The sequence below is a fragment of the Lissotriton helveticus genome, chromosome 2_1 (assembly GCF_964261635.1).
Source record: "Lissotriton helveticus chromosome 2_1, aLisHel1.1, whole genome shotgun sequence".
In the NCBI taxonomy this organism is placed as follows: Eukaryota; Metazoa; Chordata; class Amphibia; order Caudata; family Salamandridae; genus Lissotriton; species Lissotriton helveticus.
The window spans coordinates 1,503,624,358-1,503,642,470 of NC_136059.1; the positions used below are offsets into that span (position 1 = coordinate 1,503,624,358).

The 18,113-nt window shown below is 46.2% G+C and overlaps 1 protein-coding gene across 1 annotated transcript; it reads left to right on the forward strand.

The window, feature by feature from the left end:
• Positions 1–3,240: 3,240 nt before the first annotated feature.
• Positions 3,241–11,926, forward strand: LOC144820276 (zinc finger protein 862-like). Its single transcript, XM_078677864.1, has 2 exons — positions 3,241–4,605; positions 11,873–11,926. Exons 1-2 carry the CDS (start codon positions 3,241–3,243, stop codon positions 11,924–11,926), a joined length of 1,419 nt encoding a protein of 472 aa, XP_078533990.1.
• Positions 11,927–18,113: the final 6,187 nt, after the last annotated feature.

Here is an 18,113-nt window from a genome sequence, read left to right on the forward strand (position 1 = left end):
TGCCCTCTAGGCCAAGGGGAAGGTGCACTGTTGGAGCCGCCCCCCCCAATAAAGCCCCTCTTAATCTCCTCAGCCTCGGCCTGCATGACTTGGGGGGGGGGGAGGGGAGAGGTTCACGTGGGGAGGGGGGGGGAAGGGAGAGGTTCGCGTGGGGAGGGGGGAGGCGGTTATTTAAATAAATACATTTAAAAAAACTTACCAGGGCATCTCTTCCGCCGGTTCTGCGTCGCATCACGCACGTTTCCAGGCTCTCACACAGTGAAACTAACTTCTCCCCACTCTTTTTCTTCACTGCCAAGTGGAATGACTGGATGCGACTGGGGGGTCTACTAGGCTGTATCCTGACATTTGACTGGGCATGGGGCGACTGTATGCCACCGCCCGAGCAGAATCCCATCTCCAGACTCCTGCACTACATTAGGAATGTCAATTGAGTCGCCGTGCGAAGTTAAAAGCGCCGTGCGCTCAGCCTGGGCGTTTGTTGACTCATGCGCACTTGAGGCTGTGAAGCAGCTGCCAGCAAGGGGCGGAAATGTAAACAGACGAATTGTCAAAGCTGTCAATTCGTCTGCTTACATTTCTTGCTGCTGCCCGATTATTATTGAGCACTGACTGAGCACAGTGAGCAGCCAGTTTTTTGCCTAGTGGGGCGCTGCCCCGTCGCCCCCCTATGGGAGCATTGCAAATTAAACGCATCAGCCTGCCAGCAACTTCACATTAAACACAAGTATCTGAGATTGAGCAACATCGACAAAAATAAAAAAACTATTCTAGCCAATACTGCCCAGCACCGGGAAAAATAATAATGAAAAGCCTTCCCCAGTGTGCATGCATGTATCATGACTCAGTGGCCATTTTATCTTTTGAGGCAAGTGTGATCACGTATGCTCTCACCAGTCATCCCAAGTGCAACATTATACATCACGTTGGGTAGAGCGAAAGGCTGTACTGTTTGCAGAGCTCTGTTCTCCATCGCCAGTAGCGCACACACTTTATATAGCCTACATGTTAAGCTTGGTATGTGGCTTTCTAGGTTTTTCTCTAATCTTCTATTAAGGGCATCAGAGTGTGCTGTCTTATGGTCCCAAAGGCATCATGAAGATTGTGTTTCCAACAGCAAATCATAGCAGCGCTCCCCTAATCTCATTGCCGCATGGCTCCAGGCTGCAGTAAATAAATGTAAAATTACAATGATGGCCCCGCTGCTAATTGCCGGGGAGTGACTGGTGCAGCTGGCAGGTCTGTACTTTGAAGAGGCGGGCAGCCAGGGCAGCCCACCGAAGTAAACCCGATTTGCAGTGGCTCTGATCAAAGCCTTACAAGTGAGCACCAGATTCATGGCCTATTTTTGGCTCATCTCTCACCATCTGTTACCTAAAAGTAAGTCATTCACTATTTATGAATCTATCATTTAATTGGTATCGGCGAGTAGTGAGCGAGTTAGCGTGAGTGCCACAGTTTGGTTGTTGAACAATTGTGCAGCACGCCCCAGTGCGCTGTACCCGCTCCTCTGCTACTTTATAATGAGTCAAAACTTCCACTAGACAAAAAACAGATCTCTCTGCAGCTGGTCCATCAATCTCTAGAGTTATCCAGCCAAAGTGAAGAGGAGAAGCCTGTATTGATCCCAAGTTTTCTGGTACCCCATTGTTCAGCCACTAATTGTACATACTTCTCCAAGTCCACCTTAACACCTCCCAAGTCCCTGACCACTACCCTGCACGCATCAGTGCGGCCCTCTGTCACACCACAACCAAATATTTTTGACCCTGAGAAAAATATTTGCGAGTACCCATGGTCTATTGTAAATGTGATTACATGCAAATGTGTGTGAATGGGACACATATCTGTTAAAACATTGACATGGCAAAAGGTAAAGAAAACGCATGAGTGGCTGGATTGTGTGGGTAGGTGCATATAAGTTTAGCCTAATGGGTGCTAATAATGAAGCACAGGGGCACGTGCTTATTTGTCTGAACTGGAATCCCAGATAACTATTCGGTTGTTTTTCCTAATGGAGTATCTGGGCCAGTCCCATTCATTTTTTGTAACTCTTAGAGCCTTTGCTAACCATCTTGTCTTCAATTGCAGGTTTCCAGTCTGTAAGGTATTTGGATTTGAATGGTCAGGCGTGAGAACCCACAAAGACAAGGTAATTCTGTGTATGTTCCACATTGGATTTTGGGGGTACTGGGTAAATAGATTCACAATCTGCACCCCTTTTCTTTTGCAGGTTTGTGAGACCGTGCTACAAATATGGGAGTACAGGCAGAACAAACAGGTAATTGTTTGGTAGAGTTAAACCGTGGTGCATCTTGTGTTCTTGTGTATTGTAGTATAACAACATACCTTACCCATGTTTTCTTCTGTTCTAGGATTCGCAGACAGTACCCCACACATTTGAACTGGGATACGCGAGTACAAGCAGAGCAGGTACTTGTTTGGTAGAGTTAAACTGTGGTCCATCTTGTGCATTGTAATATAACATACCTTACCCATGTTTTCTTCTGTTCTAGGTTCCACAGACAGTACCTCACAACTTTGAACGGGCATCCGTGAGCACAATCACAACAGGTAATTGTTTGGTAGAGTTCCTTTATGGTGCACATGGTATATTGCTGTATCACAAATTCACAATGTGCTGTAACAGTGGAGAAGTGTGGCTCAATGGTTAGAGCGGCAGACCCTGATGCAGAGGTCTAGCCCGGGACCAGGGTTCAATTCCCCGCCTCGGCGTGTCTTGGGCTAAAAAATTCCACGGACCTGACAATTCTCGCCTCGGTGCCTATTCCAACCATGGAGTCCCACTCTGCAACTCTGGGCAATAGTTTGCTTAATCTCCACAACGGCCCCCACAACGCTAAGGATGCCTGGCCTCCACCTTGGGGGTGCCCAGGAGTGGACACCTCACAGGGAAAACCAGGAGGGGTTCCACAGCGGTATTCGTACAAGCGCCTTGAGACCCTTGCGGGTGAGTAGTGCGCTATACAAGTATCAATTTACATTCAATTTACATTTACAATCTTTACTTCTATTGCAGGCTCTACGGACAGTGTATCATTTAAGTTTGAAAGGGCAGGGTAGTGTACAGAAATCCAGGTAATTACACTCTATGTTTTGCCGGCAATGCCTCTGTATTATGTGACAGATTGAAATCATGAGCATAGGCATCAACTTTAGCTATGTTCCTTTATTTTGCAGGCTTTGTGGCATAGCAGGCTAAACCCAGTTATCACAAATATGTTCAAGCGCAAAGCTGTACCTTCTGCAGAGTGTGATGCTTCACCACATAGGAAGAAATGCTGCCTTGTATTCAAGGAAGAGTGGATGAAAGAAATTGTGGAGGCTGAGACACAGAAATCACGAAGCAAGGTTCGCATGCAACTTGGCGAACTATTTCAATACAGTCCAGACGTGGGCTTGATTTGCAAAGCATGTGCCGAAGCCAAGATTGTTGGGGACTTTTCTACAGGGAAGAAATGGAGTGATGGCTGGAAACTGGATTACCTGAAACGCCATCTAATTAGCAAAGTTCACGAGTCTGCCATGGTGATATTGAGAAACAGAAGTGCTGCTGCCAGGTTTGGTTTTGGAGTGCGGGCAATGCTGACAGAAACTGCCACTGACAAAGCAAATAGAATGGAAGTAGTTGAACGACAAAGATCTCTGCCTGAGGAGATAAAGATTCTCATCAACAATGTGTTGCTGGCAGTGAAGATGAATACTTCAATGTTATCTGTACAAGAGATCCATGACCACCTAGCTTTGTATGTGAAGATACCAGACAGCTGGAGGAGCAAGAACTATGCCTTTGAGTTCCTTGAGGCCATCAATAGCGTGATACACAGTGAAGGTATGGCAGAACTTCGTAACGCTTTGTATCACACATTGATAATTGATGAGAGCACAGATATTTCTGTTACAAAAATGCTCATTCTGTACTTAAAGTACCGACCTGTAACCTCAACAGAGCACAAAACACAGTTTGGGGGCATAGTGAAGCTGACTAGTTGTAATGCTGAGGCCATCACTACTGCTGTGAAGGAATTCTACACTGCCAATGAACTGGACCTCATGAAAATGGTCATGTTCACATCCGAAGGTGCGTCTGTGATGCTGGGTAAAAATAATGGTGTTGCTACTCACCTTAAACAATCTATTCCCCATCTAGTTGAGCAGCATTGTGTCGCTCATCGAGAAGATTTGGGAGTGGATGATGCCTGGAAGAGGGTTCCAATGATTAAAGAGATGGAGACTTTATTGAGGACTGTCTACACTGTGTTCTCCAGATCACCTGCAAAGAAGTCCAAGCTGGATGAAATGGCATTAGTCACTGACTGTGAAGTGGTCTCTTTTCGACCATTGAATGAAGTCCGGTGGCTTTCGAGGCATTTTGCAGTTGGTGCACTAATTCGGAATTACGAGGCTGTTAAGTACTTTGAGCATGAGAAAGTTGAAGAGAATGATCCAGTTGCTAAATATTGTTACAAAAAGCTATCTGACTCAAACTACCACATTTCCCTTGCAGTACTTAATGACATTCTGAGTGAATTTGCATCATTGTGCAAACTGTTCCAAAAAAGTTCTTTGACTACTGTCGAAGCTGTACAGTATGCAAGAGCAAAGATTGGCCAAATTAAGGAACAGTATTTGGGGGACACTGTCTTTTGGAGCAGCAATGTAAGAGATGATGGTGTTGTACAAGGAAAGGCAAGAATTTGACAGTGGGCCTATTCTGTCTTTTGTTTCCCTTCTTTGTGAGCACATGCAAAAAAGGTTCCCTGAGGATGAATTGAAAGAATGGGCAAGTTTTGAAATCCAGGCAATGTCAACACAATCACATTTTGATTTTGGGACTGAGAATATACAAAGACTTGTTGAAAAGTATAAAATTGTCTTGGTCCTGGGTGATTGTGAAACACCAGAAGATGTTGTTCGGCAATACAGAGATTATAAATATGTGGTGGCAGAACATGTAAAGGGTGGGTTATTTACCACCTTTCAAGACCTGGTGAATTTCACTGTACGCAATGCTGCTCAGTATAGTGTTGTGTCTCAGCTTGTTGATGTCTGTGCAACATTTCAAGCATCTAGTGCAGATTGTGAACGAGGATTCAGCCTCATGTATACTATCAAGAGTAAATTGAGGAATAGACTAGAGCAGAAGCATTTGGATATGCTGATGAGGACAAAGGCCTACCTCCTGAATGGGAAAGTTGACCTCGACCGAGTTTATCAGCACTGGAAAAATGGCAAGGATCGCCGTGAGAAGCAATCCTGTCACCCATCGAGTGATGCCACTTGACATGTCTGAACGGCTCTCTCCCACAGTCCATGTTTGCCTGGATGTCTAAGTTTTACAAACTATCTCTGGTGGGATAACCCAACATTACTCAGCAGCTCTCACATCAAATTGTAAATGTTATATAATTTTGTAACTTATTGTGTACATGTCATATTGTATAGGCTCTCAATATTTCCCCACCCAATGAACAGTGCTCCAGTTAAAAATATTTAGTAAAATCTTATGATGGTACCACCTTTTGGAGTCTTGTGCTTTTCTAAACCTTAAGTGTACTTACCTGTGTAACCAATCAATTTCATGGCGTCCTTATCCGATATGCAAAAGCTTAACGTGGAGCTGTTTGTGTGAAAATGCACCATCTTTTCACTTTTTTGAGCCAATGTTTGGAGTGACATTTGGCGCTGCACACGCGCGTGGTCTGGTTCCTGGCGCACATGGCCATGATTGCAGCGCACAGAGACCCTCCACTGCCGCACACAGAGGAAAGAAATTAGAGGGAACATTGATCCCAGTATATATATTTATGTGCTGATAGATTCAATACAATATTTTTCAGATATAATTACTTTTCTGTGTGCTTTTTCCATATCCCTTACGTAACATTAACTGTTTCTATCTTAGAAAAGTTTTGGCGTTATCCTATGGATACATTTGAGTTAGATATCTGTTAACTAACTCACAAATTGATCACAAGTCAATAGACAAATTAAATCCCTTATAGCCATTTTTTACCTTTATTACTCACTGCCCAAGCATACAAGGGTCTATTGGGTTACCCATCTCCTTTCACATTTTTTTAAATTTAAAAGAGTTTTATATAGCGCTGGCTAGACCCGGAGGTATCAGAGCGCTTTACATGAGAATCAACAATGTAACAGAAAAAGTTCAACAATTACACAAAACATTCAAAACATAAGCAATACAATCAGGAGAGGAGAGAATAGAACGGAGAGAGAAAAGTAGTGGAGCAGGCAGGGGAGGTGAGAAAGGGAGGATAAGGAAAGAGACAATAAGGAGAGACGAAAAGAAGTCTGTCAAAAGACCGACTGGGTAGGTGACGACCAAGGAGGGAATCCACGGCCCATCTCCCCTATAGCTAAACCAAGTAGCTCCATCGGGCATCAGGCAAAATAGTTCAGTCTCAAATAAATTGAGAAAGGAGAGAAGGAGAGACATAGATAGAGGGAGGATGCGGGAGGAGCCGACTGGCGAGAAGAAAGGAGGGGCAACAATGTGGTTCAACAATATACCAGAAAAAGATCAACAAGTAAACATAATATCAAACAATCAGCAATACATTAGGAGAAGAGAGAAAGGAGAGAGAAAGTAGTGGGGGGTAGGAGAGGTGAGAAAGTGAGGATAAGGGAAGACAAAGCCATAGAGACGAAAGGAATTCTGTCTGGGCAGGTGACGACCAAGGAGGGAATCCACGGCCCATCTCCCCTATAGCTAAACCAAGTAGCTCCATCGGGCATCAGACAAAATAGTTCAGTCTCAGTACATTGAGAGAGGAGAGAAGGAGAGACATAGATAGAGGGAGGATGCGGGAGGAGCCGACAGGAGAGACGAAAGGAGGTGCAACAATGTGGCAGCTATTTTTTTAAACCCGCTGAAGCAACAGCAGTCTTTTGTGGCCAAACCCAAAGGAATCTAGAGGAGAAATTCACAGCAACCAATATATACTTATACTGATTGACTTTCGGGAGTGGTCGCTTATGGTTGAGAAACATGACCTGAATAGTTTTCCAGATATCATGATGAGAGTAGGTGCTGGTCTTACAGCGGCTGAATGATGTATTTGTTGACAGTCCCTTGCCATATGCACTTTTCCACATATAATTTTCACATACATTTTTTTGTTGTTGTTGTAAATAGGCCCACCAGTATTGTTGCAGTAGCATTGATACAATAGCATTTACACAAGAATGAACTAAAGCTTTCTCTTAATGAGCTGCCCTTATTAAAATACATATGACTCCCTCATTAAGGGCATGCCTATCCCCAATGCAGTTATAAAAAACCAAAGGAATATTGTCTTTAGCGAGGATATAAAAATATTTGAAAGGGAAACCATCAGTTTTGACAGGTACTGGCACCGCTGTGCTCGCGCTGCTGCCGGCGCTGGTATATTTTAACTTGCCCTCATTTGGTATTTGTTTTTCGTTATTATTTCATTTCTCCCCTGTTTTTAAGCGGGGTCAGGCTGGGCTTCGTTCCCCTCCCACTTACCGCGTATAAAAGGCTATTACATCGCCGTTTTGGCGAGTCCGGGTCCCGGGGGTGGCCCTGTGTAGGCGCCATTTTGCATTGGGCTCCTAATTCCATCGACGGGCGCCATCTTGGAGCGTCCTCGCACTCGCGCTGGGCTTGGATCGCCTATTTAAGGCGGATCATCCTTCATTGCTGCCTTGACAGGTACTGGCACCGCTGTGCTCGCGCTGCTGCCGGCGCTGGTATATTTTAACTTGCCCTCATTTGGTATTTGTTTTTCGTTATTATTTCATTTTTCCCCTGTTTTTAAGCGGGGTCAGGCTGGGCTTCGTTCCCCTCCCACTTACCACATATAAAAGGCTATTACATCGCCGTTTTGGCGAGTCCGGGTCCCGGGGGTGGCCATGTGTAGGCGCCATTTTGCATTGGGCTCCTAATTCCATCGACGGGCGCCATCTTGGAGCGTCCTCGCGCTCGCGCTGGGCTTGGATCGCCTATTTAAGGCGGATCATCCTTCATTGCTGCCTTGACAGGTACTGGCACCGCTGTGCTCGCGCTGCTGCCGGCGCTGGTATATTTTAACTTGCCCTCATTTGGTATTTGTTTTTCGTTATTATTTCATTTCTCCCCTGTTTTTAAGCGGGGTCAGGCTGGGCTTCGTTCCCCTCCCACTTACCGCATATAAAAGGCTATTACATCGCCGTTTTGGCGAGTCCGGGTCCCGGGGGTGGCCCTGTGTAGGCGCCATTTTGCATTGGGCTCCTAATTCCATCGACGGGCGCCATCTTGGAGCGCCCTCGCGCTCGCGCTGGGCTTGGATCGCCTATTTAAAGCTTCCTTCTCCCGCGCAGCGGGACGCGCAGGTGGGTCGCCCTCGCTTAGCCGGAGTCGTGCCAGAGTCCTGCCCGTCTGCACCCGTCAGCGACGAGGGAGCGCGAGACGCGGTAGGGCTCTGTTCATTGGCTGCTATATTATCATGCAGGCTTCACTACTGCTCCATTACAATCGGGCAGATTTGCTAACCATTGGGAATAGGGCTAAGGTCTGCTTATGTGATCCTGTGGACCCTTTAATTGGCCCATACACCTGTGCATGTAATGGCTGGTCCTTAGCTAGACCAACTAAAATCCGCTCTTTGGAAGCTATCACCCCGCCCAAGCGTAATCTTATCTCGGACCGCGGGCTCCGGATTTGGAATTTGAACGTGAGGTCGCTGGTCAAACATCACCAGTTTATACATGACCTCATTGAAAAAGAAGGCCCTGATCTTTTTTTCCTTACCGAAACCTGGCTCCAGGACTCGGATGTCGCCATCTTGAACCTTACCTTTCCTTCAGAATATACGATTTTTACTCTGAATCGGACCACGAGAGGAGGTGGTATTGCCATGGCGGTAAAATCTTGCTTTCCTGCTGAATGGAAAGCACTTAAGCTGCCTGCTTGTGAAAGTGCCCTTTTTAAAGTAGCTTTTAGCCATCATTTTACTTTTAGTGGCATTCTTATTTATCGCCCACCAGGCAATGATACAGTCTTCAAATCCGCTCTTGCCGATACTGTGAGTTCTTTAGCGCCCGGGTGTGCTAATTTCAACATCATGGGTGACCTTAATATTCATTTTGATAATAGGTCATCCATAGCCATCAACACCTTACTCGGGGATCTGGAAGCACTCCAACTGGTCCAGCTAGTGACACTTCCCACCCACACTGGAGGACATATTCTCGATCCTTTTTTTACCACGCTTGAGAGGGTGAAGGTGTCTGACCCGATGTCGTTAGGATGGACTGATCATTCGCTGGTGGAAGTCTCTTGTCTTATTCACGATAAGCCATTTAAATCTGTGGATAGACTAATTCTTAAAAGGCACTGGCACAAGCTCAAACTAGAGGAGTTCTATAGGTTACTGGAGCAGAATCCCTTGAGCTCTTTTTTGAATGTGGATCATGGCTACCAACTGTTTTACACATGGATTTCAGACGCTCTAGATTCCCTTATACCCTTGCGCTGGTCGAAAGGTTATTCTAAGGTACCAAGCCCGTGGTATAATGACTCCCTTGCCGAGCTTAAAAAAACCTGCCGGAAAGCGGAAACGGATTGGAGGAGATCTTACGATCCGGCTCTGAAAACCTTATATTTTGCCAAACTTAAGGCTTATCACAGAGCAATATGCAGAACTCGGGCCGCATTTTACACCCAGGAATTTCAAGCCAGCACCAATCCCTCCAAATTAATATTCAAGGTCTTAAAAGACCTTATGAATAAGAGAGCAACTTCGGTAGAGATTTGCACCGATTCCCACTGCGAGAACTTGGCAGTTTTTTTCTTGGAGAAAGTGCAGAATATATACCGGGGGTTTGACCTGTGTCGGCTGGATCCAGTGTTAGTTGACCCTATTTCTTTGGGTTATGAGACTTTGACCTTCCTTCCTGATCTGTCTACCGAGGCTTTTAACAAACTTAGCCTCAGGGTCAAATCAGGTTCTCCTCTGGATCCGCTGAAGCCAGCCCTCATCAGTACGCTTTCCCCGCTGTGTCGAGTTACGATACTTACTCTTATCAACTTGTCACTATCAACTGGGACAGTCCCTTCCTCATGGAAGCAGGCGGTTGTTACCCCAGTCTTGAAAAAGGCAAATTTAGACCCCCTCCTGCCTGAGAACTACCGCCCTATATCTCTTTTGCCTTGGACTGCTAAAGTCACCGAAGCCCACGTCAACTCCATTTTATCTGATCACCTTGCCCGCAATCAGATACTGGACTCTAGCCAAAATGGCTTCCGACCAGGACACAGTACCGAGACCGCTTTGCTCCATATTATCGAGCATTTACGCCTGGTGCTTGACTCCGGACGTATGGCAGCGCTCCTATTATTAGATCTGAGCGCTGCCTTCGATACTGTGTCCCATTGCATATTGATTCAGCGCCTTGAGGAAGCCGGAGTAGCGGGAACCGCTCTTCAGTGGTTTCGATCTTTCCTCTCAGATCGAACCTTTAAAGTGGCTATACCACCTTGCCAGTCCACCATTCACCCCTTGGACCCGGGAGTCCCACAGGGCTCCTCGTTGAGTCCCACTCTGTTCAACTTATATGTGAAACCGCTAGCGGCAGTCGTCAAACAGTGGGGTTTGACGATGACCTCATATGCTGACGACACGCAGCTAGCGGTGACACTGAGTGGAGACCCGGAAGTGGAGGCTCCCAGATTCCGAGCTGGACTTGTGGCAGTAGCCAATTGGCTACGTACCAATTGTTTACAATTGAATGCCACTAAAACTGAAGTGATGGTCTTAGGGAAACATGCTGAGCTATGGGGAGACCAGTGGTGGCCCCCAGAACTGGGCGTCACTCCTATTCCAGCAACAGAAGTGAAAAACTTAGGGATTTGGCTGGATCCTGCGCTCACCTTCACAGGGCATACGAAGAAGGTTGCTGCCACATGTTATGGCATTTTGCGAGGCATAAGGCCGGTTCTTAAATACTTCGACCCTCCCACTCGGCAGCTCGTAGTCCAAGCCTCGGTTTTATCTCGGCTGGACTATGGAAGTGCGCTGATGTTAGGGGTTAACCAGGCTGAGGTATCTAGGCTTCAGAGGATACAAAACGCCGCGGCGCGGGCCATTGTTGGTCTTCCCAGACATTGCTCTGTCTCCGGTACTATCTCTGCTCTTCATTGGTTACCGGTCAGACAGAGGATTAAGTTTAAAGCGCTCTGTCTGGCTTTCAAAATCATGAAACTTTCCTCACCGCCGGCTCTTGTTAACCTGCTCACTCCTTACATTCCTCCGAGATCCTTAAGATCAGAGGCTCTCCATTTGGCGGTCTGCCCCCGTTTTAAACTCAGTAGAATGGGTGGCCGCTCTTATCGGGTGCTTGCTGCGGGACTATGGAATTCGCTCCCAGTGCACATCCGAGCTTTGAATGACCTGTCTATCTTCAGGTGTGCTATCAAAACGTTTTTGTTTCCTGTTTCCGAGTAGCCGCTTCCTTTTATTCTCTGCGTGTTATGTTATAGTACCTGTCTGAGCGCCTGGACGCCCCTTTGCGGGGGATCAGCGCGCTTAAAAATTAAATTAAAATAACATAATAGAAAACTTTTTGCCTTTTGGTGTTGCTTGTGTTAACACCATAATGCCAGCATTGATCTTAGTCTGAGATTGAGTTACAGAACCTACCTTAAAGAATTGTGCCCATCTCTTTGCAGCCAAGTCTGCTGCACAGTTCCCTTTAGCATGAATTCCTTCACTTTTGTGTGCTGTCGTATGTTGTACCTGGCCTAAAGGAAGCTCTTCCTGTGGAGTACCTACCTTTCCCCAAAGCTATTTATTGGTTTACCTTCTGAATATCTGTATCCTTTAAGATACCAATGCAGCAAGTGCACATTGTAACCCTGCACACAGAATGCAGAATCTGACATCTAAGGGTCGATTCTGATCCTGGGAAAAAAACGTCTGTACGATTCATATCCGGAGCCCTCTCCTTACGAATCGTAAACATGCCGTACGACCCGACCAGTAAGATCCGGACCGGGGTATGAGGACACGATTCGTACGGTCCACGTCAGGTAAGGGCGATTCGTACGGAAAAGCACACATTCACATACACATCGTACGGTCCGTACACCCCATGATCACAGGGGTACGGTGCGTACCCCTGTGATCATGGGGTGTACGCACCGTACCCGTGATCGCAGGGTGTACGCACCGTACACCCAGCGAACATGGGGTACGGTGCGTACACCCCATGATCGTGGGGTACGGTGCGTACACCCAATGATCGCAGGGGTACGCACCATACCCCTGTGATCATGGGGTGTACGCACTGTACCTGGGGGGGCCGTTCCGTACCTGTTTCGAGGCGAACTCTGCTTCTCCAGATGTTTTCGGCTCCCGTAGAAAAAGCGTTGTACGGTGCGTACCCAACACAAATCGTACTTGCTGGGTCAGAGAAACCAGCCGCGAACCGTACGGATGTCACGTGCAGCGGGTTCCGAGGGAGATTCTTACGGGGATTTGATTCGTACGGTCTCTGTACGATTCGTACGGAGTCCAGCTCTTGGTACGAATCGTACTTCGTCGTACGTACGGGGGACGTTGCAGTATACGATTCGTACGGGAAAAACTCTCCGTGCGGCTATTCGGAGCGTTTTTTCCCGAATCAGAATGTCAGAAGGCTCCAAACTTCGCAGAGGCAGTAGATGCTGTACCCAATCACCCTCCCACCAGTGACTCCGCCACTTGGGCGAATCCACTAGCAAAAGGGAAAAGGAGAAGTGGACAGAGAAGAGACACCTTGAGAACTTCTGGCACCTTCACCGATTGGGTAGATCAGTCTTGACCTTGACTTCGGTTACTGTAGATGCCTAATGCACAGAACAGGGAAAGAATAAACAACAACTACCACCTACCAATATTCTCACTCTATGTAATAATCAAATCTTATCCTACCAGTGGTTCCCAAAGGTATTGCTACTCTTCATTAGGATGTGTAGAAACATTCAGGGAGCTTCATGCCTGTGAGACAGAGACTAACGTTACTGTGTGACCTTTCCTGTGGGCTATGACCTACGAACTAATACTCTCTCACTCTCTCTGTTTACCTGTAAGCTCTCTGTATTTGCCCCAACTGGGGTTCTGTTAGTGTCTTGCAGCAAACATGCGGCTCCAAGGGTCCCAATGCTGAGTGGACTTTAGCGCGCAAAAAGGAACAAGGGAGGCAAGAAGGGGGGAAGGATAGGACTGTCTTGTTCACTCACTTGGCGAGTAGCCAGATAGAGCGGACTCAAGAATTTGACTAAACTAACTCGACGAACTCCTGTCATGAAAATAGACACGGAGCCTCGAACTCTAGCTGCTACCTCAGAAACCCGAACAGTTGAAGTGCGCAGTTTGAAAGCTGCGCGAGGCACACATCAACTAGCCCTCACGTACTAACTTCCAAATGGCTTCAGTGGCCACAGCGGCGGCCATCTTGGGAAGGACCAAAAACCCACTATTACCTGAACCTATTTACATGGTACTGAAAGGAATCTATTTAGTAATACACGGGTACCAAACATTTACCCGACAAGGCTTTACTATTGTCTTTCCACCATTCACCAACTTAGGAACATAGGTAGATGCGATTTGTAAATTCCTGACAGTACCCCCTCTCAAAGACCGATTCATCGGTCCAGGTTTGAGAGGTTTCCGTGCATGGAATCTCTTAATGAGTTGTGGAGCATGAATTTGAGATGCAGGTTCCCACGACCTTTCCTCAGGACCGTACCCCTTCCAATCCACCAGATAAAATAGCCTACCTTTCTTGATTTTAGAGTCTAGAATGTCATGAACCTCGTACTCAGGGTGGCCAGAAATAACGAGGGGTTCAGGTGGTTTACCCAACCTCATGTGGGATTTAGTCTTTTTTATTAAAGAGACGTGGAAGACTGGATGGATCCCCAACTTAGCTGGTAATTTTAATCTCACTGTTACAGGACCCAAAACCTGCTCAACTGAATAGGGACCCATAAATCTTGGTTGGAATTTCCTATTCCCTTTTAAATGGAGGTTCTTTGTAGAGAGCCACACCTGATCTCCTACTTGATATTGCGGAGCGGGCTTTCTATGTCTGTCTGCACTTTTCTTGTAAACTTGTTTAGCTTTTATCAAATTTTCCTCTGCAGATCTATGTAAGGTGGTCATATTTATCAACAAGGTCTGAACTGCTGGGACTTCTAAATCTTCCTGAGGGCAGAATGGATTGGGATGGCGCCCAGAATTCAAATAAAAAGGCGAGTAACCTGTAGAAACACTTTTAGCATTATTACTAGCAAATTCTGCCATCCACAAGTGATCTGACCAGTCACCACCTCTCTCGAGGAGAAACAAACGGAGATACTGTTCCAGTTCTTGGTTAATTCTCTCCATCTGTCCATCCAACTCAGGGTGATAGCTGGTAGATAACCTCCTCTCAATCCCCAAACCCTTAAGATAGGCTTGCCAGAAACGGGAGATGAACTGAGGACCTCGATCTGAAACCACTATCTTGGGGACCCCATGTAGTTTTACAATGTTCTCGCTAAATGCTTGTGCTAGCTCAGGAGCAGTAGGGGTACCGGACATGGCAATAAAGTGACTCATCTTGGTGAAAGTATCCACAATCACCAGGATAGTATCGAATCCCTTACTGACTGGTAAATCTACAATCAAATCCATCAAGACCGTATGCCATGGATGGGTCGGAGTAGGGAGTGGTTGCAAAAACCCTTGTGGAGCTTGCCGACTAGGTTTACCCCTGGCACACAATTCACAAGACTGTACATATTGCTTGACATGAGAGGACAACCCAGGCCACCAAAAATAGCGCTGAACTAAATCCATAGTCTTAGAAACTCCTTTATGACCGGCCAAAGGATGATCATGGCAGCTTTGCAAGGCCCTTTGTTGAAGAGTAGTTGTCGGGAGATACAAGGCTCCTTTATAGTAGGGTAAACATTGGTTTAACTCTCTCCCCTCACCCGATTGAACCCACTTCTGGATTTCTTCTGTAGATAACCCTTTCCGCACCTCTTCTTGAAAGTTGCTCAGGGAAAGAGTACAAATGATCTTAGTCTCAGGAATGATAGGTTGAGGTTCAACAGGATGTTCACAGTCGTCAGTATTCAAACGGGAAAGTGCATCCGCCTTTCCATTCTTTGTTCCAGGGCGAAAAGTGAGCACAAAATCAAAATCTGCAAAGTACAAGGACCAGCGTAGCTGTCGAGGAGTTAGAGTCTTTGCGGATTTCAAGAATTGTAGATTCTTGTGATCAGTAAACACGGTCACAGTATGCTTAGCCCCCAGCAGATAATGCCTCCAATCCTCAAAGGCATCCTTAACCGCCAACAATTCTTTTTCTGCGATCGCGTAATTCAGTTCCGCTGGATTTAATTTTCTGGAGCGATACGCTACCGGATGCAACTGACCAGTCTGGGAATGTCGTTGGGAGAGAACACCTCCGATTGCCTGATCTGACGCATCTGCTTCTACAAAGAAAGGTTCTTCCGGATTGGCATGCAAAAGGATTGGGGCGGACACAAATCTTTCTTTGAGGTGACCAAATGCCTGAGCTGCCTCTCTGGTCCACTCGAACCGCACCCCTTTCTTTAGTAATCGAGTGATAGGTGCGATCAAGTGCGAAAAACTCTGAATGAAGCACCGATAGAAGTTAGCGAATCCCAGAAATCGCTGTATCTCCTTGATATTCTGTGGTTCTGGCCAATCTTTAACGGCTTGCACTTTTCCTTGGTCCATGGTAATTCCATGTGGAGAAAGGACGAATCCTAGAAACTCCACCGTAGTTGCATGAAAAACACACTTTTCCAATTTTACATATAAATGATGTGTTCTTAAACGCTCCAACACCATTCTGACATGCTTGGGATGGTCTCGTGTGTTCTGAGAGTAGATCAAAATATCATCCAGATAAACAATAGCCACCTTGTCAATCAAGTCACTCAGAATGTCATTTATGAAATGCTGAAACACAGCAGGTGCGTTACACAGCCCAAAGGGCATCACGCAATATTCGAAGAGGCCAAATTTGGTACGAAAGGCCGTCTTCCACTCGTGCCCCTCCTTCATCCGCACCAAGTGGTACGCTCCTCGTAAGTCAAGCTTGGTGAAAATCTGTGCTTCTTTGAGTTGGTCCAGAAGAACGGAAATTAAAGGCAGGGGGTATCGATTCTTGATTGTGACTAAATTCAAGGCACTATAATCAATACAAGTTCTCAGACTTCCTTCTTGCTTTTTTGGAATGAAAAATAACGGGGAGGATACTGGGGACTGTGAGGGTCTGATGAACCCATTGGCTAGATAACGGTCCAGATACTCCTTGAGATGATTATTTTCAGCTTCAGTCAGGGCATAAATCCGACTGCAAGGCAGTACCACTCCTGGGACCAGGTCAATCGTACAGTCGTAAGAACGATGCGGTGGTAACACCTCTGCTTCCCGTTCACTAAAAACCATTTTCAAATCCCGATATTCGGGGGGAATTTCTCCTGCATCAATTACACAAATTGACTGACCTCCAAAAGATAGTAAAGAAGCGAGGGAAGACTCCACTGAGTGTTCTTGGTGCCCATAACAATGTTCCAGACAGAAGCTTGACTGCATACTGACTGTTTGATTCGCCCAATCAATGGTAGGATTGTGTGTAGCCAGCCAAGGTAATCCCAAGATCAATTGGAACTGAGGGGCGTCTATTAGGTTGAATTGCACCACTTCTCTATGCCCATCCGCTTGAATCAGCTCCAATTCTTCCGTATGACTGATAATTGGCCCAGACGATAAATTTGTTCCATCGACGGCTCTCACAGGTTCTGGTCTTTCCTTTTTTATTGCTTGGATTCCCATGCTTCGAGCATACTTTATATCACAAAAATTTCCTGTGGCCCCAGAGTCCAACATGATAGCCACTCCGGAAATCTGTCGTCCACGGAATTTTAAAGTCATGTGAAGGATTACATGTGGGATGCACGACTGTAGAGTGTTAAGGATTAAATGAGATTCCGGAGTCGTCTTGTTCTCCTGCACCACCAGAGCGACTCCGCCTACTGATGGCTCACCTCGTTTCCCTTAAAAGGTACTTTTGGGCGCTTAGGGCATTCCTTTACGAAGTGGCCAGAGGTCCCACAATAAAGACACAATTTCTTCAAACGCCTTTGCTCCTTCTCTTCTTTGCTCAATGGCCCACGGACTGCTCCAATTTGCATGGGTTCAGCTTCATTACTTCCTCCGGAACCTTTCTCGAACCGGGCCCGATCGAACCGAGGAAAATTTACCCTCCAATCTTTTCTCTTTTCTCCCTTACGCTCTGAGTTACGAAAATCCAATTCCAAAACTAAATCCACCAACGCTGACAACTCAGTGGGCCGATTCGGAACTTGTGCCAAGGTGTCCTTGATCTCATCTTTCAGACCTCGATAAAATAAAGCAGCCCGTTTCTCTTCCGGCCAGTTGGTTTCCACAATTAACTTGTTAAATTGCGTCAGATATGATATCAAGTCTTTAGAGCCCTGACGCAATTCCAGCAACTCATTATCAGTGGCCTGAGAAATCCTTCTCCTGTAAAAAATTCTGAGGAACTCAGATTTAAATTTAACAAAATCACAAAGGATTGGGTCATCTTCGCTCACCAAGGGCATTGCCCAATTGGCAGCATCCCCACTGAGATAGGACAAAATAAATGCTACTCTAGATTGAGCATCGGGAAAAAGGGTTGGGCGGCACATGAAGTGAAGGGAGCATTGAGTTAAAAAGAGCTGGGCCTTTTGTGGATCCCCCGCAAATCTCTCTGGGGCTGCTAGAGGAATTAAAGGGGAGACTGAGTGGATTACCTGAGCTACCGACTTAGGATCTGAACTTACAGGACTGGTGTTGGATGGGGAAGGAACCTGAACGGGATTTCCCATTACTAATCCATCCATCTTCTGAGTCAACACTCTAGTTTCTTGTCGAGAAGCCTCCAATTCTAATTTTAAACTTTTATTTTCCTCCCTTGCCGCTCCTATCTCTCTCTGAATACCCACTAAAATATCTCCCAAGTCCTTTAGATTTAAGCTCTCAGCCATACTGCCT